The sequence below is a fragment of the Elephas maximus genome, chromosome 20, assembly GCF_024166365.1.
Source record: "Elephas maximus indicus isolate mEleMax1 chromosome 20, mEleMax1 primary haplotype, whole genome shotgun sequence".
In the NCBI taxonomy this organism is placed as follows: Eukaryota; Metazoa; Chordata; class Mammalia; order Proboscidea; family Elephantidae; genus Elephas; species Elephas maximus.
In genome coordinates, this window is record NC_064838.1 from 61,968,787 (window position 1) to 61,991,619 (window position 22,833).

At 39.6% G+C, this 22,833-nt stretch overlaps 1 protein-coding gene across 6 annotated transcripts in view; it reads right to left on the bottom strand.

Annotated features, from left to right (window-relative positions):
• Positions 1-22,833, bottom strand: part of DNAH12 (dynein axonemal heavy chain 12) — a 210,342-nt gene that overhangs the window by 16,469 nt on the left and 171,040 nt on the right. For 5 of the 6 annotated variants that reach the window (XM_049861985.1, XM_049861986.1, XM_049861984.1 and 2 more), the window contains 6 exons: positions 10,716-10,874; positions 10,444-10,588; positions 4,805-4,955; positions 4,338-4,591; positions 3,933-4,073; positions 1,615-1,752 (listed from right to left, as the gene is read on the bottom strand). In XM_049861985.1, coding sequence (XP_049717942.1) covers positions 1,615-1,752; positions 3,933-4,073; positions 4,338-4,591; positions 4,805-4,955; positions 10,444-10,588; positions 10,716-10,874 — 988 coding nt within the window. Of the gene's footprint in view, positions 1-1,614; positions 1,753-3,932; positions 4,074-4,337; positions 4,592-4,804; positions 4,956-10,443; positions 10,589-10,715; positions 10,875-22,833 lie in introns of those variants that run through there. The other variant, XM_049861989.1, reaches the window with a different exon arrangement.

Genomic DNA, 22,833 nt, shown 5'->3' on the forward strand with positions numbered 1-22,833 from the left:
GCTGGTACGACCAGGTGAAGATGGTTTAAGCACTAACATTCCTCTCAAGTTCCCAGTTCCTGAAGATATGAAAGATGGATCCAACCCATATCTGCAGGCTCCATTGTTGGGGCTAGGTAGGTTGATGAAACTGGAGGCTATAGGCTGGGACCCAGCCTGAAGATGGAGAGTTCTCAGTTGACTGGTTATATATAGTATGATGGTGTTATGGATTGAATTGTGTGCCCCAAAAATGTGTGTCAACTTGGCTAGTCCATGATTCTCAGTATTGTGTCATTGTCCACCGTTTTGTCATCTGATGTGATTTTCCCATGTGTTATAAATCCTACCTCTATGTTAATGAGGTGGGATTAGCGGCAGTTATATTAATGAGTCAGGACTCAATCTACGAGATTAAGTTGTGTTTTAAGTCAATCTCCTTTGAGATATAAAAGATAGAAGCAAGCAGAGGGATGTGGGGACCTCATACCACCAAGAAACAAGAGCCAGGAGAATAGCATATCATTTGGACCTGGGGTCCCTGCACTGAGAAGCTCCTCAACCGGGGAAGATTGGTGACAAAGACCTTTCCCCAGAGCCAACAGAGAAAGACTTCTCCTGGAGCTGGCACCCTGAATTCAGACTTCTAGTCTATTAGTCTGAGTTAGTGCGAATTTATTTGTTGTTGTTAGTTGCCATCGAGTCGATTCCAACTCATGGTGAACCCGTGTGTGTACAGTAGAACTGTACTCCATAGACTTTTTTTTTTGGTGGGGGTGGGGAGCATTGCCCATCACCTGAGTGTCTCTCACTGTAAGTCTACAGAAACTCCAAGAGCCAGCCACTCACTTTCCCAGCCTCCCCTCCAGGTAAAGCCTAGGCCTATAACCTGGGCTTGGCTACTCAGTTGCATCTACCTTAGACTTTGAACCGGGGATTAGGATGCAAAGCAGCAGAAACAGCAAAGAATCCATTTGGGTGTGGTCAAGTCAGAAGGCCCACAGAAGAGCAGAGGCTATGCCGTAGCTATGTAAGCTGCAGTGTCTAATATTCAACAAGGTAGTGGTGCTGTTCTTACCATACATGGTGGGATTCCAGATACGAATTTGGATGCCTTGCCTCTGAGCCTGGCTCCCCTGCTATATTGGTGATACTGTGAGCTACTCAATATTTTTTCAATTAATTCCTTTTCTGCTTAGACAGCCTATTTCTGCTTAACTTAGACAGCTAAACTGTAGAGCTGCCTGAGTGGAGGAGGAGAACAGAGGGATAAAAGGACATATGCAAAGCTAAACACTGAGGATGGTACTGCAAAAGGACAGAAAGAACCAGGGCCCTTGATGAAAACACTGTTCGTTGCTGAAATACCAGCCCTAGAGCCTTTACCTGAACCTCTTTTTCATGTGAAATAATGTTTCATTATGGTTTAAGCCAGGTTGAATCAAGTTTTCCTTTACTTACAGCAGAGAGAATCCAGATGGAGACAGTGCTTCACAAACCATAGTTATATTACTACGGCATACCGAACTAATAGTGGTGTCAGGGGAACTGACTAAACTATGCTAAGCAAAGAGATTTGCACACAGCCTGGAACCTAGTGATATTCCATACATGTTAGTCCCTTTCCCATTTTACCTGTAGTTGTCGGATACTGATGCGTAAGTCTGATTCGTTAAATCCATATGGGATATTCCAACCAAGAGGACCAAATTTCTTTCTCTCTTGCACAAGGGCATGAAAAAAACAAACTCCAAACAGCAACTTCTCCCATGCCTTTAAATACCAAAATTATACAACAATAAAAAATCAGAATCTCCAGCAGTGGGACACTGACATCTTTAACAAGCTCCTCAGGTTTATTCACATTGTGATTGGGTTCATCTTGCATAGGGTTCCCTCAGTTAGAATCTAAGCTCCATCTTTACATGTTTTTTATATCTATCTATCTCATACATGTTTTTCCCCCTCATTGGCAGATTACCCATTCCTAGAAGAGTGCCTTGCACCCAGTAAGTGTTCAGTAAATACTGAGTAAATGGATGGATGGAGATAGAGAAATGGATCCTGACCTTATGAAGAACACAACTGAATACAGGAGACATATTTAAACTGACAAATAACCAAGATCAATTGCTAGGTAACTCAAATGTCCAAGATATCAACACTCTGTGATACAAAGATATTTACGTTTAATGGCCAAATCATGATAGTTCAAGTTATTGCTGGCCCAAATGACAGCAGCTGCCTTATCAAAGAAAGGGCCTCCCAGCTACTTCTGAGAAGCACCCAGGGAGTGCCTGCAAACCGGCCAGCTGCTGAAATCATAGGGCAATGCTTCTCAAAATGTGATCCCTGGATGAGCATCACCTGGGAACTTGTCAGAATTGTAAATTCTCAAAGCCCACCCCAGGCCTACTACATCAGAAACTCCAGGGGTGCAAAGCAGCAAAATGTGTTTTAAAAAGCCCTCCAGGTGATCCTGATGCACACTAAAGTTCGAGAACTACTGTCAAAGGGCATTTGCACTCTTTTTCTTCTCTTACCCCAGCTCCCAATTGTTTTTACTACAAGAGAAGTTGCTTGGTGAAGCCTTTACCCATTGCCACTGGTTATCATGAAAACAATGGTACATGGCAAGGGTGCTGACTTTGGATGTCCCACAGATTCCAATGCTTGGGGTATCAATGTTACTTGCTTCAGGTTGTGATGCAGGGGTGAGAGTACTCCTCTCCAATTCACTGCCACTGTTGATCTGGGTCACCCGAGCCCCAAAGCAGCTCTGCTTGTGTTTAGAATCTTTCAAGTTCCCTTTTTCCATTCTACTAAGCTCTCTTTCTAGCTAAAACCACCAAATATCCCTCCATTCTCCTAGAGTTACAAACGAAATTATTGCTTAGAACTAGAGGTACACAGAAAGTATAATTAAGCAGAGTAAAACTAGCTGGCTTCCAAAGAATTCACTCCTTTATTTTCCCTTCAATATCATTCTTTTCCTAGCTCAGATAGGAAAGTATGATAAATAGCACATGTTGGGGGCAAGGGCAGGGAGAGGAGGGTGCAGGGCGGGGGTATGCTTTCCCCCCAGAGCTGATGTTTCCTTGCATGTGGGGGGAATCTTGATGTAACATTCCTGGTTTTTCTTCATCCTTGTGCTAACCTACTGCAGAAAAGAGGAGCGACCTGTATAATTGGTAAATTTGGGGAAAACTAGCCAAATATGCTTAGCTCAACTTCTCCATTATTTCTCTTAGAAGTGAGCTTCCTGTAGGAAGCTGAATTTTCCTCTGTTCCTCTGGGTGGATACATCTGCTTAATTCTGGGGTTCAGTAGTAGGAAGCCCATTTGTTCACAGATATAAGCTACACCTTCTAACCTAGCCTACATCAGTAATTAGAGTTATATGGCTGCCATCTGCCCATTCTTTTTCCTATTTCTCAACTGGTAAGAATTCAGGCAATGAAAAGTCCCCTATACCCTAGAGTCTCCAATTCCACGGGCAAAACTGTTCTAGGTAGGTACACTGAGAAGTATTATCAGTGTGTCAAATTATTATTACTAGAATTTAAGTTCCATGAAGACAAGTTTTTGTTTTTGTTTTTTTGGTTTGTTTTGTTCTAGCCACTTTATATCTAGTGCCTAGATGAGTGCCTACCACACATACTTGTTGAAAGAATGAATGAATGATGTGAAAATATATTTCTATTCTTGGGTCTTAATCAAAAGCACTGTTGGGCTTTGGTTTACAAATTAAGATACATTCATTCAACAAAATTTGTTCAAAAGTCTCCTATGTGGGAAGCAGAACACAAAACATTGAGGATAAAATGGTGAACGAGATAGTCACAATTTCTTTCTTATTAGGAAATGCCTAAGGTTTAAAATACTATTTTTTAGAAGTTTATATTTCCATATTTTCTCAGTATAGAAACATATTTTAAAAAGTTCCCGATTACCAGTTCCTTTCCAGGGCATCCCTTGAAAAACACTTCATCAGAAATTGGATCAGAGAGATATGATTGAAGGAGGTTTAGCCGGAGACCTGTGGGAGGTTCGTTTGTCATTTTCACTCCATTCTGCAGAATTGTTACTGGGAACTAAGACAAAATAAACAGGGAGCATTACACAAGGCAGCAAGCTCAGACCCTAAAAACAAACATACTGGTAGATTATGAAACAGGTATAATGAAGGACTCCAAAAATATTTAACAAATCTCACAAGGTTAGGTATTTAAAGCATAAGATACACAATGTAGTAGATTTGAACTGCCAACCTTTCGGTTAGCATGAGCCACCAGGGCTCCTTACAATGTAACAGATAACTAAATAAATGTACTCAACTCCCTGGGAAATAAACATACTTTAGGAGATGGATAACTTGTGAGCCAAAGCCTAAAGGAAGAGTTACAGGTTTCAGAAGTAAAATCTTCACATATTTTTTCCAACATGGGCATCCAGGAGACAGCAAGGTGACAATTCTGTAGACAAACCCAAGTTCCATCTTCTAATGCTGCTTTAATCATCTTTGTTGCAATTGGTCCTTGTCCCTGTCCCAGTGAAATAGCTTGAAACTTATTTCCAGACATAGCTTTATCATTTGCAAATTTCAGCAGGCCTAAGAAGGTCACAAAAAATTTTGTCTCACTACTAATTCTAAAATTAACAGATGTATCTTATGATTTCAGTGTCTAGGTGTTTAATTGTGAAAAATTCCAGTTACCTTTCTCTGTAAAGCTGGATTTATTAACTGATTTATAACTAGATATGTGCATTGAGTGTGATGTCTTATTTATAATTACTTAAGAGTTTACAGTATGTATTTACTCACTAGCCATGGGATCTGCTCCTGGAGATAGCACAAAGACTAAGGGGATAGTGCAATTTGAATCCAGGTAACTCTTTGCCAAATCAAATGGTGGAGGCTCTACAAACTTTTTCCCTAGTTTGTCAGTTACGTAGTTGGTTATAGCTGGGATAATCTGTTGAAGACAGAAAATATGACCATGAATTTTTATTTCACATACAGCTTTGATTATTGAAAACCAAGTGTAAAATGAGTCTAACAGCTAAGAAACAATGTAACACACCACAAAGTGCTAATTTCCTTGATATATGAAAAAACTGTACAAATTAATAGGACAAATCCAACAATCAAAAAGAAAATTTGGTAAAGGAGATGAATAGTTTATAGAAAATGAAATACAAACATATCTTAAACATATGAAAAGATGCTCAGTCTCATTCAGTCTAGCAGAGGTTGCAAAATGTCTCCGTTCTTTGCCGCCTTTTGGCAATAGAACCCAAAGATTTCCCAACTTCTCTTGCAGCTAGATATGGCTATGTGACAAAGTTTTAACCAGAGGGACCAAAAACCAGAGGGATATAAGTATAAATTATATATGGAACTTCCAGATCATATTTTTATAAGGAAGCAGTTTTCCTTCAACAGTCTCTTTCCCTCTTCAACAAATGTGGTGCTCATGAGCCAGCTTCAGCCTTGCTGGTGAGGCCACACTCTAAGGACTCCTCTAGCTGGAGAGAAGGAACCCGAGTCTCTGCATGATCTCAAGAACAGAGCTGCCCTGCCAGCCCTCAATCATTTGCCTCTGGGCTGTTAGGAGAGAGAGAGCAATTAACAGTCACTGTATTTTGAGTCTCTCTGTTACATCAGCTTAGTCTATACTCTAATACTTATAAAAAGAAAAATACAAATTATAACTATGCTTAAGAATCATTTTTCACCTATTGGCAATGATCCAAAAGTTTGGCAATACACTGTGTAGGCAAAAGTACTGGTAAACAGGCATTCTCAAATGTTGCCATGGAAGAGTAAATTGATATAACTCCCACAGAGGGCAATTTAGCAATATTGGGTCAGTGGGCTTGTCCATTTGGCTTTTTTCTTTTATGAAAGCCAAATGGACAAGCCCACTGACCCAACCATTTTATTTCCAGGACTTTATTCTGACAAATATTTTCACATACGTGAAATTACTTTTCAGTAAGATTCTTCACTGCAGCATTTTAATTGTAAAAAAAAAAAAAAATTTTTTTTTTTTAATAGTAGATAACATAAAAATGTAAAGGTCTGTTAGCTGGTAAAGGATCTGGTAAAGAAATTATGGTATATTTATACAGTGAAATACTATGCAATTGTGAAAAAGAACACGAAGCTCTTTATGAACTGATAGGGAAAAACAGCGTATGCCACCATTTCCATTACAAATAACTAGAATTCATATACATATACATATACATATACATATACATATACATATACATATACATATACATATACATATACATATACATATACATATACATATACATATACATATACATATACATATACATATACATATACATATACATATACATATACATATACATATACATATACATATACATATACATATACATATACATATACATATATATATATTTGTTGTTGTTGTTGTGTGCCCTCAAGTCACACGAGGTCACTCACAGTGACCATACAGGACAGAGTAGAACTGCCACATAGGGTTTCCTAGGCTGTAATCCTTACAGAAGCAGACTGTCATATCTTTCTCCTATAGAGTGGCTAGTAGGTTCAAACCACCAACCTTTCTGTTGGCAGCCTGGTGCTTCACCACTGTGGTACCAGGGCTCCATTTCTGTATACATAGAAGGATACACAGAGGTGGATAACACTGATTGCCTGAGGAGAGGGATGCTGAAAGACTGAGGGGGAGATGCGAGCTGCTCCTTTCACTGAATACCAATATTCATGTGATTCAAGGGACTGTTGAGTTTTGAACCACAGGAATATGTTACTTATAAATTATACTAAAATGAATTAAAAATAAAATAATGCTACTCATCAACATTAGAAGCAGGACATAGGTACAAAGAGGTGTAAGATATTATCTTCTAAATGCCCAACAGCTCCCTAAAGTGAAAGCTCTAGAAATTCAAAGGAGGAAGGAGAAATCAGCCCAGACTTCCGCAGCCCTGGAAGCTCCATAGAACAGGTGGAAATGATGGAGCCTTTTGTCTGAGTAATTTTGTGCAGCTTTGAGCCATTCTGTTACTATTGTGAAATAGCGGAAGTTACTAGGAGGTAAGAAAGAAATAGGAAAAAGGTACCAGGTTAGCAAACTGACTGCCAGGCTGTAGTTTTGTCATTATTCTGTATATCATTCTATAGGTATTGGAAAACCACTGAAGGTTTTTTTTAAAAGAGCTTATAATGACATAGTAGCTTTTAATTTTTTTCTTTAATCTCATGAGCAATGATGAAGTCTGTGTTTATTCTTGTACCCCAACATCATGTGTGCTTTACACCTAGCACAGTAAATCTTTAAAACAGTAAAGAGAGACCTGAGTACACAGACTTTGCTCCCCGTTACTCTAAGCTCTGGCCTGAGCCAACGCCTCCTGAGGTGATGTGATCACAGTCCAGTGTGATAGTCTTCTATAGAAAGGATGCCCTTATAGTTCTCTGTAGAAAAGATAGCTCAATAATTTAATGTAAGAAAAAAGGTTACAAACCTTCCCTATAAGATTTCAATCCTTCATGTAAGATACTCTAGAGAAGATATTCTGTAGACCTGAGAAGATGGGGAGCCTTGGTGGCACAGTGGTTAAGAGCTCAGCTGCTAACCAAAAGATCCGCAATTCGAATCCACCAGCTGTTCCTTGGAAACCCTATGGGGCTCTTCTACTCTGTCCTTCAGAGTCACTATGAGTCAGAATCAACTCAATGACAACAGATTTGAGAAGACATAGAGATGGACTTTAATTCAATTTAGTTGGATTCAATTCAATTCAACTTAATTCACAGACATTTACTGCGCTCCTACCATCTGCTCGGCAAAGCTCTAGATCCTTGAGATTCAAAGCAAAATACGACACAGGTCCTGGCCTCAACAACCTCACAACTAACAGACAATTACTGTCTATTCTAGTGTGGTAAGCGCTTCAGTGTTTAAGCACAGGCTCTTAAGCATGGTAGACAAAGCAGTAACTCATGGTATTGAAATGGTATCTCCATTTGCTGGCAGGGACCTGGCCGTTCTGTGGACTATAAACGGGCAGGTGTTTGCCAGGTGCACAGCTAGTCCTTCCTCAGTGTGCCATGAATAAGGGAGGCTACTGGTGATAAAATAATGAATAAAGTATTGTTTTTGGACTTTAAGGCATTTATTGTCTAGTTAGGGGGGAACATATACATAAAACTAGCAAGTAGGGAAGAAATCAGGTTAAGTTTTAACGATGTACAACAAAGGTCTTTGGGAGTTAGAGTAAGGAGAAATGCTTCAAGAGTCAAAAAATTACGTAGATCTCTGAATCACTCTAGAGACTGAATGAGGTATTACATAATGCTCCTTGTGAGACTTCACTAAAAACAAGAAACGTTAAAAAAAAAAGGGGGGGAGGGGAAGGAAAGAAGAAGGAAGGAAGGAAGAAAATACTGAAATCACTTTCAAAACCTTCATTTTATACGTGGTGAAACTGGAGCTCAAAAAAGTAAAGTTGCTTAAAGTGTGAATTATGTGTATGGGCATAGTTTTCAGTTTTCTTTCTGTTAAAAAATTTCCTTTTGTAACACCATAATCATCTTTCTTGAATGTGTAAAACTGTATCAGCCTGCCTGTCTAACCTGTAGAAAACTTCTGTGCATGTTTGAACTAATAAAATTGTGACCCGTACAAGATTTCCACCATCTTCCAGCCATGATTAAATAACAGGGAGCAGATTTACCCTCCTTCATAAACAACTTAAAAATCGCCAAAATTAATGCAACAACCATTTTCAGACATCGGGCAAAGGTGGCACATACTGTGATCCCTGAGAAAAGGAAACAAACACGATGAATTCTATTATTCTCTTGCTTTTATGCCTGGAAGTACATTCCAACGGAGCAAGGAGAATGACTGCAGGGCAACACATGCTGAGTTGGGAAGATAGAGATCAGAGCTCAAGGAGGCTAAGGCTGCTGAAAGTTGCAGAGTTTCAATTAGGTGGGAACTATGCAGAAAAAAACAGCTCTTGAATCTTTGCTGAAAACTATGATGTGCACACATAAAGCCAAGCAAAGAACAACTGAGGAGCTGTGAGTTGGGAAGTTCCCAGAGTTCACACAAGACTGGGAACCATTCAAGTTCCCAATAGCTATATTGGAGAGTCCTTGTTGATCACTTGGTGGCATTCAATTAAGACCAGAGAAGGCTACACCTTAGTAAAAAAATGGGGCTAAATTATCCATTGAATAAAGGCTATTCTATACCTGCCCAAATAAATCTTTAACACAATCTTTGAAAGGAATAATCTGAATTTAAGTAATTTAACTACACAGCACAGGGGTGGAAACCCTGGTGGTGTAGTGGTTCAGTGCTATGGCTGCTAACCAAAAGGTTGGCAGTTCAAATCCACCAGGCATTCCTTGGAAACCATATGGGGCAGTTCTACTCTGTCCTGTAGGGTCGCTATGAGTTGGAATTGACTCACCACTCAACGGCAATGGTTTTTTTTTAGCACAGGGGTTGGAGTACTTTTTCTATAAATTACCACATAGTACATATTTTAGGTTTTGTGGGCCACATAGAGTTTCTGTTGCATATTCTTCTTTTTTTTTAAACAACTCTTTAAATATATGAAAGTCATTCTTGGCTCGTGGGCTGTACAAAAACAGGCCAGAGCTGGATTTGGTCCATAAGTGTTATTTGCTGACTCCTGAACTAGCATAACAAAGTTCAACAATCTTTAAAGGAAGACAACAAAATCCAAATCATCAATAACATAACATTTACAATGACCAGCATTCAATAAAATATGGCTGGACATGCCAAGAAGCAAAAAAATGTAACCCATAATCAAGAGAAACATCAGTGAATAGAAACAGGACCAGAAATGATGTAATTAGCAGTTAAGTATTTAAAAACAGTTACCATAATTGTGTTCAAACATTCAAAGGAAAACATGAACAGAGTGAGAAGAGAAATAGAAAATATAAAAAAGAACCAAATGGAATTTCTAGAGGTGAAACATATAAGAACTGAAATGAAAAATGAATTGGATGAAATTAATAGCAGATTAAACATTACAAAAGAAGAAATCAGCAAATTTAAAGATAGTCATAGAAACTCTCCAAATTGAAGCAGAGAAATACAAAAAAATTAAAAATAGTTAACAGACTATCACTCACTAGTGACATAATATCAAGCAGTCTAATGTATATGTAATTGGAATTCTGGGTAGAGAGTACAAAAAATATTTGAAGAAATAATGGTAAAAATTGTTTCTCAAGTTGAGGAAAACTATAAACCCACAGACCCAAGAAGCCCAGTGAACCCTAAGCAGGATAATCAACCCCTCTGAGCATCTGAAATGAGGATTAAAGATCCAAATAGCAATAACTTTAAATCTGGTACTTCATAAATAGCAAAATATCTGGGTTCCAACTAGAATATATTTGTCTTTTACCTTATCAGGTCTTAAGCACCGAAGAATTATTATTTTCTGTAGTTCATTTAGTGTTGTATCCATTGGTTGTGGAAATTTAGCATTGTGTGGCTCTTTACTGTCATAGATTTCCCGCCATTCAAGTATATTTTCAGAAAAATGCTCCCTAGTGAAAAAAAGGTTAATAATTATTCTTTTCATTGGGGAAAAAAATTAAACCAGAGATTGCTAGCAAGGGGATGAAAAAAGACAGCTATAGGACTATTCAAAAATCATCAAATTTAAATAATTACCTGAGTCCTCTGAAGGCAGGATATTCACTTGCACGACAAATTTCCTCCCAACTTTTATCCTGTAGCCAAGATGGATCAGGATTTTTCTCAGCACTCTTAAGACTTACTCCTCCAGTCAAAAGAAACATCAGTTCCTGGTAGTCAATCTCTTTCCTTGCCCTGTGTTCCCAAAATAAGGACTGTTGGAAATTGCTGATCTTAAAATTGAATGAAGTCAGAGGCGGGGCCGAGATGGCGGACTAGGTAGACGCTACCTCGGATCCCTCTTGCAACAAAGACTCAGAAAAACAAGTGAATCGATCACATACATAACAATCTACGAACCCTGAACAACAAACACAGATTTAGAGATGGAGAACGAACAAATACTGGGAAGCAGCGACTGTTTTCGGAGCCTGGAGCCAGCGTCCCAGTCAGGTAACCTTGGCGCAGGGCTTAGGTCTGGGCCCAGGGGAGCTGAACTCAAAATCTCGTGACTGTGCAAACAAGGGGCGCAGCCCTACCCCACTGAACTGACCCCGGGAGGGGGCCCAGCCGGTCCGCGGAGGCGGCGCGGCGACGCGGCTGACGGGAAGAGAAGTCCCCAGGAGGCAGCGACTGATTTTGGAGCTGGGAGTGCAGCATCCCAGCAGGGGAACCTTGATGCTGGGCTTTGGACTGGCAGCGGAGGATCTGACCGCGGCTTCAGCAGGACAGACCCCCGGGGGCAATCTCCACACAGCCAGCACACATAGGCGACATGCCCCTCGGGAATCTCAGATAAAATAGTCATTCCAAGCAAGATAAGCAACTTTGGCTATATTCCGAGGTGCTACTCTCCTATTTCTCTGAACCCTCCCCCACCCTTCCCAGGCAACTTCATTAACATTGGAATTTCCTGAGCCAGAGGGAGAACAGCTCCAGCTCCGCGGCAGCTTTGCTTTTCCCTTTTTTTTTTTTTTTTTGGTCTTTTCCTAACCCATTCTTCTGGCCTGAGAGAAGGAACCACAAAAAATCCAGGGACCAAAAATCCATCCCTAATTGGACTAAAAACACAGAACCACCTACAGCCAAGCATATATGATCCAAATCTCAGACTTCCATCCTTACAGGGAACAAGGTGGCGGTTATAATCCAAAGGCAGTTCTGATAGGGATCTGACTGCATTTTTTTTTAGTGGATTTTCTGGAAAACCAAGTTTCCCAGGTCTGATATCTCTGCTTATTCAACAGAGCCCTAACTGACCCACAACAGGGAACTGAGGGCTGAAGCTCCCCCCAGACCACCTAGCCTCTTGCCTTAGGGGTCTAAGGAGGGTGACACCTACCAATTAGTAGAGGTACTTGCACTGGGGGCCTAAGGTACAGCTGCAGTGCCCTCCCACGAAGGTGCTATAGGAATAGAGACACACCTACCTCACTGACACTTGGGGGAAGCCTGTCAGCATCCTGCCCCCCTGGAGGGTGAACCGCAGCTGCTAATAGAATCTGGTGCATACAACTATCACCACTACTTCTCGAGGTGGATAGGTGTTAGGGTGCAGCACACACTTGATGACCCAAAATCAGATTCTACTCAAGAACAGTGAATAGACTCAGGCATATATATATCTGGCAACAGCCCAAACCAGCTGGTAATAGGTCATAAGTTAGTCAAGGGCTACAACAAACAAGACAGCACAATCTAGTAGCCCATCCACGTATATTGAAAGAAAACAAAACAAGATAAGACTCAGTGAGCAATTATAGAATACACCACTACTATATCTTAGTGATGGCTTGGAGACAGCAGTTGATATCAAACCACATAAAGAAGCAGACCATGACAGCTTCTACAACCCCCCAACCTAAAGGATCAAAATCTTTCCCAAATGAAGATACAATCCTGGAATTATCAGATACAGAATATAAAAAACTAATTTACAGAATGCTTCAAGACATCAGGGATGACCTCAGAAACGAAATAAGGCAAACTGCAGAAAAAGCCAAGGAACACACTGATAAAACAGTTGAAGAACTCAAAAAGATTATTCAAGAACATAGTGGAAAAATTAATAAGTTGCAAGAATCCGTAGGGAGACAGCATGTAGAAATCCAAAAGATTAACAATAAAATTACAGAATTAGACAACGCAATAGGAAGTCAGAGGAGCAGACTCGAGCAATTAGAATGCAGACTGGGACATCTGGAGGACCAGGGAATTAACACCAACATAGTTGAAAAAAAATCAGATAAAAGAATTAAAAAAAATGAAGAAACCCTAAGAATCATGTGGAACTCTATCAAGAAGGATAACTTGCGTGTGATTGGAGTCCCAGAACAGGGAGGGAGGACAGAAAACACAGAGAAAATAGTTGAAGATCTGCTGACAGAAAACTTCCCTGACATCACGAAAGACGAAAGGATATCTATCCAAGATGCTCATCGAACCCCATTTAAGATTGATACAAAAAGAAAAACACCAAGACATATTATCGTCAAACTTGTCAAAACCAAAGATAAACAGAAAATTTTAAAAGCAGCCAGGGAGAAAAGAAAGGTCTCCTTCAAGAAGAATCAATAAGAATAAGTTCAGACTACTCAGCAGAAACCATGCAGGCAAGAAGGCAATGGGACGACATATACAGAGCACTGAAGGAGAAAAACTGCCAGCCAAGGATCATATATCCAGCAAAACTCTCTCTGAAATATGAAGGCGAAATTAAGATATTTACAGATAAACACAAGCTTAGAGAATTTGCAAAAACCAAACCAAGGCTACAAGAAATACTAAAGGAAATTGTTTGGTCAGAAAACCAATAACATCAGATACCAGCACAACACAAGGTCACAAAACAGAACATCCTGATATCAACTCAAATAGGGAAATCACAAAAACAAATTAAGATTAATTAAAAAAAAATGCTCATAACAGGGAATCATTGAAGTCAATACGTAAAAGATCACAATAATCAAAAAGAGGGACTAAATACAGGTGCCATAGAACTGCCATATGGAGAGTGATACAAGGCGATATAGGACAATACAAGTTAGGTTTTTACTTAGAAAAATAGGGGTAAATATTAAGGTAACCACAAAGAGGTATAACAACTCCATAACTCAAGATAAAAGCCAAGAAAAACGTAACGACTCAACAAACATAAAGTCAAACACTACGAAAATGAGAATCTCACAATTTACTAAGAAAAACGTCTCAGCACAAAAAAGTAAGTGGAAAAATGTAATTGTCAACAACACACATAAAAAGGCATCAAAATGACAACACTAAACACTTATTTATCTATAATTACGCTGAATGTAAATGGACTAAATGCACCAATAAAGAGACAGAGAGTCTCGGACTGGATAAAGAAACATGATCCGTCTATATGCTGCCTACAAGAGACACACCTTAGACTTAGAGACACAAACAAACTAAAACTCAAAGGATGGAAAAAAATTTATCAAGCAAACAATAAGCAAAAAAGAAGAGGAGTAGCAATATTAATTTCTGACAAAATAGACTTTAGACTTAAATCCACCACAAAGGATAAAGAAGGATACTACATAATGATAAAAGGGACAATTGATCAGGAAGACATAACCATATTAAATATTTATGCACCCAATGAAAGGGCTGCAAGATACATAAATCAAATTTTAACAGAACTGAAAAGTGAGATAGACACCTCCACAATTATAGTGGGAGACTTCAACACATCACTTTCAGAGAAGGACAGGACATCCAGTAAGAAGCTCAATAGAGACATGGAAGATCTAATTACAACAATCAACCAACTTGACCTCATTGACTTATACAGAACTCTCCACCCAACTGCTGCAAAGTATACTTTTTTTTCTAGCGCACATGGAACATTCTCTAGAATAGACCACATATTAGGTCATAAAACAAACCTTTGCAGAATCCAAAACATCAAAATATTACAAAGCATCTTCTCAGACCACAAGGCAATAAAAGTAGAAATCAATAACAGAAAAACTAGGGAAAAGAAATCAAATACTTGGAAACTGAACAATACTCTCCTGAAAAAAGACTGGGTTATAGAAGACATCAAGGAGGGAATAAGGAAATTCATAGAATGCAACGAGAATGAAAATACTTCCTATCAAAACCTCTGGGACACAGCAAAAACAGTGCTCAGAGGCCAATTTATATCGATCAATGCACACATACAAAAAGAAGAAAGAGCCAAAATCAGAGAACTGTCCCTACAACTTGAACAAATAGAAACTGAGCAACAAAAGAATCCATCAGGCGCCAGAAGAAAACAAATAATAAAAATTAGAGCTGAACTAAATGAATTAGAGAACAGAAAAACAATTGAAAGAATTAACAAAGCCAAAAGCTGGTTCTTTGAAAAAATTAACAAAATTGATAAACCATTGGCTAGACTGACTAAAGAAATACAGGAAAGGAAACAAATAACCCGAATAAGAAACGAGAAGGACCACATCACAACAGACCCAACTGAAATTAAAACAATCATATCAGATTATTATGAAAAATTGTACTCTAACCAATTTGCAAACCTAGAAGAAATGGATGAATTCCTGGAAAAACACTACCTACCTAAACTAACACATTCAGAAGTAGAACAACTAAAAAGACCCATAACAAAAAGAGATTGAGCTTTGAGGGCGGAGCCAAGATGGCGGACTAGGCAGACGCTACCTCGGATCCCTCTTACAACAAAGACACGGAAAAACAAGTGAATCGATCACATACATAACAATCTACGAACCCTGAACAACAAACACAGATTTAGAGACGGAGAACGAACTAATACGGGGAAGCAGCGATTGTTTCCAGAGCCTGGAGCCAGCATACCAGTCAGGTACGGCACAAGCACAGAGACCTGCTCCACCCCCCTGAACTAACCCCGGGAGGGGGACTAGCCGGTTCCACGGGCGGCGTGGGACGCAGCCGTTAGGAGAAGTCCCCGGGAGGCAGTGACTGATCTTGGAGCAGAAAGAGCAGCACCCGAGCCGGGGAACCGTCCCACAGGGATTTGGACTGCACGCAAGTACGCCATAAACACGGAGAGTTGCTCCACCCCCTGAACTAACCCCGGGAAGGTGACCATCCGGGTCGCGCGGGCGGCGTGGGACGCAGCCGGTAGGAGAAGTCCCCGGGAGGCAGCGACTGGTATTGGAGCGGGGAGAACAGCGTTCCAGCCGGGACACTCGGTCGCGGCACAAGCACGGGGAGCTACTCCACCCATCTGAACTAACCCCGGGAGGGGGCCCACCTGGTTCACGGGGGCGGCACGGCCACGCGGCTGGAGGGACGAGAAGTCCCCGGGAGGCAGCGACTGATTTTGGAGTCGAGAGTGCACCGTCCCAGTAGGGGAGCCTTGACGCTGGGCGTGGGGCTGGAAGCGGAGGATCTGACCGTGACTCCAGCGGGCCAGACCCCCCGGGGGCAATCTCCACACAGACAGCACACATAGGCGACGCGCCCGCGGGAATCTCAGATATAATAGTCTTTCCAAGCAAGACAAGCAACTCTGGCTATATTCTGAGGTGCTACTCTCCTATCTCTCTGTTCCCTCCCCCACCCTCCCCAGGCGGCTTCATTAACATCTGAATAGCCTGAGCCAGAGGGAGAACTCTGATAGGGATCTGACTGCAGCTTTTTTTTAGCGGATTTTCTGGAAAAACTAGTTTCCCAGTGATGGCTCGGAGACAACAATCCATATCAAACCACTTAAAGAAGCAGACCGTGACAGCTTCTCCAACTCCCCAAACAAAAGAATCAAAATCTTTCCCAAATGAAGATACAATTTTGGAATTATCAGATACAGAATATAAAAAACTAATTTACAGAATGCTTAATGATATCACAAATGAAATTAGGATATCTGCAGAAAAAGCCAAGGAACACACTGATAAAACTGTTGAAGAACTCAAAAAGATTATTCAAGAACATACTGGAAAAATTAATAAGTTGCAAGAATCCATAGAGAGACAACATGTAGAAATCCAAAAGATTAACAATAAAATAACAGAATTAGACAACACACTAGGAAGTCAGAGGAGCAGACTCGAGCAATTAGAATGCAGACTGGGACATCTGGAGGACCAGGGAATCAACACCAACATAGCTGAAAAAAAATCAGATAAAAGAATTAAAAAAAATGAAGAAACCCTAAGAATTATGTGGGACTCTATCAAGAAGGATAACCTGCGGGTGATTGGAGTCCCAGAACAGGGAGGGGGGACAGAAAACACAGAGAAAATAGTTGAAGAACTTCTGACAGAAAACTTCCCTGACATCATGAAAGACGAAAGGATATCTATCCAAGATGCTCATCGAACCCCATTTAAGATTGATCCAAAAAGAAAAACACCAAGACATATTATCATCAAACTCACCAAAACCAAAGATAAACAGAAAATTTTAAAAGCAGCCAGGGAGAAAAGAAAGGTTTCCTTCAAGGGAGAATCAATAAGAATATGTTCTGACTACTCAGCAGAAACCATGCAGGCAAGAAGGGAATGGGACGACATATACAGAACACTGAAGGAGAAGAACTGCCAACCAAGGATCATATATCCAGCAAAACTCTCTCTGAAATATGAAGGCGAAATTAAGATATTTACAGACAAACACAAGTTTAGAGAATTTGCAAAAACCAAACCAAAGCTACAAGAAATACTAAAGGATATTGTTTGGTCAGAGAACCAATAATATCAGATATCAGCACAACACAAGGTCACAAAACAGAACGTCCTGATATCAACTCAAATAGGGAAATCACAAAAACAAAAAAATTAAGATTAATTAAAAAAAAATACACATAACAGGGAATCATGGAAGTCAATAGGTAAAAGATCACAATAATCAAAAAGAGGGACTAAATACAGGAGGCATTGAACTGCCATATGGAGAGTGATACAAGGCGATATAGAACAATACAAGTTAGGTTTTTACTTAGAAAAATAGGGGTATATAATGAGGTAACCACAAAAAGGTATAACAACTCTATAACTCAAGACAAAAACCAAGAAAAACGTAACGACTCAACTAACATAAAGTCAAACACTATGAAAGTGAGGATCTCACAATTTACTAAGAAAAACGCCTCAGCACAAAAAAGTATGTGGAAAAATGAAATTGTCAACAACACACATAAAAAGGCATCAAAATGACAGCACTAAAAACTTATTTATCTATAATTACCCTGAATGTAAATGGACTAAATGCACCAATAAAGAGACAGAGAGTCACAGACTGGATAAAGAAACACGATCCATCTATATGCTGCCTACAAGAGACACACCTTAGACTTAGAGACACAAACAAACTAAAACTCAAAGGATGGAAAAAAGTATATCAAGCAAACAATAAGCAAAAAAGAAGAGGAGTAGCAATATTAATTTCTGACAAAATAGACTTTAGACTTAAATCCACCACAAAGGATAAAGAAGGACACTATATAATGATAAAAGGGACAATTGATCAGGAAGACATAACCATATTAAATATTTACGCACCCAATGACAGGGCTGCAAGATATATAAATCAAATTTTAACAGAACTGAAAAGCGAGATAGATACCTCCACAATTATAGTAGGAGACTTCAACACACCCCTTTCGGAGAAGGACAGGACATCCAGTAAGAAGCTCAACAGAGACACGGAAGATCTAATTACAACAATCAACCAACTTGACCTCATTGACTTATACAGAACTCTCCACCCAACTGCTGCAAAATATACTTTTTTTTCTAGCGCACATGGAACATTCTCTAGAATAGACCACATATTAGGTCATAAAACAAACCTTTGCAGAGTCCAAAACATCGAAATATTACAAAGCATCTTCTCAGACCACAAGGCAATAAAACTAGAGATCAATAACAGAAGAACGAGGGAAAAGAAATCAAATACTTGGAAAATGAACAATACCCTCCTGAAAAAAGACTGGGTTATAGAAGACATCAAGGAGGGAATAAGGAAATTCATAGACAGCAACGAGAATGAAAATACTTCCTATCAAAACCTCTGGGACACAGCAAAAGCAGTGCTCAGAGGTCAATTTATATCAATAAATGCACACATACAAAAAGAAGAAAGAGCCAAAATCAGAGAACTGTCCCTACAACTTGAACAAATAGAAAGTGAGCAACAAAAGAATCCATCAGGCACCAGAAGAAAACAAATAATAAAAATTAGAGCTGAACTAAATGAATTAGAGAACAGAAAAACAATTGAAAGAATTAACAAAGCCAAAAGCTGGTTCTTTGAAAAAATTAACAAAATTGATAAACCATTGGCTAGACTGACTAAAGAAATACAGGAAAGGAAACAAATAACCCGAATAAGAAACGAGAAGGACCACATCACAACAGAACCAAATGAAATTAAAAGAATCATTTCAGATTATTATGAAAAATTGTACTCTAACAAATTTGAAAACCTAGAAGAAATGGATGAATTCCTTGAAAAACACTACCTACCTAAACTAACACATTCAGAAGCAGAACAACTAAATAGACCCATAACAAAAAAAGAGATTGAAACGGTAATCAAAAAACTCCCAACAAAAAAAAGTCCTGGCCCGGACGGCTTCACTGCAGAGTTCTACCAAATTTTCAGAGAAGAGTTAACACCACTACTACTAAAGGTATTCCAAAGCATAGAAAATGACGGAATACTACCCAACTCATTCTATGAAGCCACCATCTCCCTGATACCAAAACCAGGTAAAGACATTACAAAAAAAGAAAATTATAGACCTATATCCCTCATGAACATTGATGCAAAAATCCTCAACAAAATTCTAGCCAATAGAATCCAACAACACATCAAAAAAATAATTCACCCTGATCAAGTGGGATTTATACCAGGTATGCAAGGCTGGTTTAATATCAGAAAAACCATTAATGTAATCCATCACATAAATAAAACAAAAGACAAAAACCACATGATCTTATCAATTGATGCAGAAAAGGCATTTGACAAAGTCCAACACCCATTTATGATAAAAACTCTTACCAAAATAGGAATTGAAGGAAAATTCCTCAACATAATAAAGGGCATCTATGCAAAGCCAACAGCCAATATCACTCTAAATGGAGAGAACCTGAAAGCATTTCCCTTGAGAACGGGAACCAGACAAGGATGCCCTTTATCACCGCTCTTATTCAACATCGTGTTGGAAGTCTTAGCCAGGGCAATCAGGCTAGACAAAGAAATAAAAGGTATCCGGATTGGCAAGGAAGAAGTAAAGTTATCACTATTTGCAGATGACATGATTATATACACAGAAAACCCTAAGGAATCCTCCAGAAAACTACTGAAACTAATAGAAGAGTTTGGCAGAGTCTCAGGTTATAAAATAAACATACAAAAATCACTTGGATTCCTCTACATCAACAAAAAGAACACCGAAGAGGAAATAACCAAATCAATACCATTCACGGTAGCCCCCAAGAAGATAAGATACTTAGGAATAAATCTTACCAAGGATGTAAAAGACCTATACAAAGAAAACTACAAAGCTCTACTACAAGAAATTCAAAAGGACATACTTAAGTGGAAAAACATACCTTGCTCATGGATAGGAAGACTTAACATAGTAAAAATGTCTATTCTACCAAAAGCCATCTATACATTTAACGCACTTCCGATCCAAATTCCAATGTCATATTTTAAGGGGATAGAGAAACAAATCACCAATTTCATATGGAAGGGAAAAAAGCCCCGGATAAGCAAAGCACTACTGAAAAAGAAGAAGAAAGTGGGAGGCCTCACCTTACCTGACTTCAGAACCTATTATACAGCCACAGTAGTCAAAACAGCCTGGTATTGGTACAACAACAGACACATAGACCAATGGAACAGAATTGAGAACCCAGACATAGATCCATCCACGTATGAGCAGCTGATATTTGACAAAGGACCAGTGTCAATTAACTGGGGAAAAGACAGCCTTTTTAACAAATGGTGCTGGCATAACTGGATATCCATTTGCAAAAAAATGAAACAGGACCCATACCTCACACCATGCACAAAAACTAACTCCAAGTGGATCAAAGACCTAAACATAAAGACTAAAACGATAAAGATCATGGAAGAAAAAATTGGGACAACCCTAGGAGCCCTAATACAAGGCATAAACAGAATACAAAACATTACCAAAAATGATGAAGAGAAACCCGATAACTGGGAGCTCCTAAAAATCAAACACCTATGCTCATCTAAAGACTTCACCAAAAGAGTAAAAAGACCACCTACAGATTGGGAAAGAATTTTCAGCTATGACATCTCCGACCAGCGCCTGATCTCTAAAATCTACATGATTCTGTCAAAACTCAACCACAAAAAGACAAACAACCCAATCAAGAAGTGGGCAAAGGATATGAACACACATTTCTCTAAAGAAGATATTCAGGCAGCCAACAGATACATGAGAAAATGCTCTCGATCATTAGCCATTAGAGAAATGCAAATTAAAACTACGATGAGATTCCATCTCACACCAGCAAGGCTGGCATTAATCCAAAAAACACAAAATAATAAATGTTGGAGAGGCTGCGGAGAGATTGGAACTCTCATACACTGCTGGTGGGAATGTAAAATGGTACAACCACTTTGGAAATCTATCTGGCGTTATCTTAAACAGTTAGAAATAGAACTACCATACAACCCAGAAATCCCACTCCTCGGAATATACCCTAGAGATACAAGAGCCTTCATACAAACAGATATATGCACACCCATGTTTATTGCAGCTCTGTTTACAATAGCAAAAAGTTGGAAGCAACCAAGGTGTCCATCAACGGATGAATGGGTAAATAAATTGTGGTATATTCACACAATGGAATACTACGCATCGATAAAGAACAGTGACGAATCTCTGAAACATTTCATAACATGGAGGAACCTGGAAGGCATTATGCTGAGCGAAATGAGTCAGAGGCAAAAGGACAAATACTGTATAAGACCACTATTATAAGATCTTGAGAAATAGTAAACCTGAGAAGAACACATACTTTTGTGGTTACGAGGGGGGGAGGGAGGGAGGGTGGGAGAGGGTTTTTTTATTGATTAATCAGTAGATAAGAACTGCTTTAGGTGAAGGGAAAGACAACACTCAATACATGGAAGGTCAGCTCAATTGGACTGGACCAAAAGCAAAGAAGTTTCCGGGATAAAATGAATGCTTCAAAGCTCAGCGGAGCAAGCGCGGGGGTCTGGGGAACATGGTTTGCGGGGACTTCTAAGTCAATTGGCAAAATAATTCTATTATGAAATCATTCTGCATCCCACTTTGAAATGTGGCATCTGGGGTCTTAAATGCTAACAAGCAGCCATCTAAGATGCAGCAATTGGTCTCAACCCACCTGGAGCAAAGGAAAATGAAGAACACCAAGCCCACATGACAACTAAGAGCCCAAGAGACAGAAAGGGCCACATGAACCAGAGACCTACATCATCCTGAGACCAGAAGAACTAGTTGGTGCCCGGCCACAATCGATGACTGCCCTGACAGGGAGCTCAGCAGAGGACCCCTGAGGGAGCAGGAGAGCAGTGGGATGCAGACCCCAAATTCTCATAAGAAGACCAAACTTAATGGTCTGACTGAGACTGGAGGAATCCCGGCGGTCATGCTCTCCAGACCTTCTGTTGACACAGGACAGGAACCATCCCTGAAGACAACTCATCAGACATGAAAGGGACTGGTCAGCGGGTGGGAGAGAGACGCTGATGAAGAGTGAGCTAATTATATCAGGTGTACACTTGAGATTGTGTTGGCAACTCTTGTCTGGAGGGGGGATGGGAGGATAGAGAGAGAGGGAAGCCGGCAAAATTGTCAAGAAAGGAGAGACTGAAAGGGCTGACTCAAGACGGGGAGAGTAAGTGGGAGTAGGGAGTGAGATGTATGTAAACTTATATGTGACAGACTGATTGGATTTGTAAACGTTCACTTGAAGCTTAATAAAAGTTATTATAAAAAAAAAAAAAAAAAAGTCTTTGAAAAAAAAAAAAAAAAAAGAGATTGAAACAGTAATCAAAAAACTCCCAACCAAAAAAAGCCCTGGCCCGGACGGCTTCACTGCAAAGTTCTACCAAACTTTCAGAGAAGAGTTAACACCACTACTACTAAAGGTATTTCAAAGCATAGAAAATG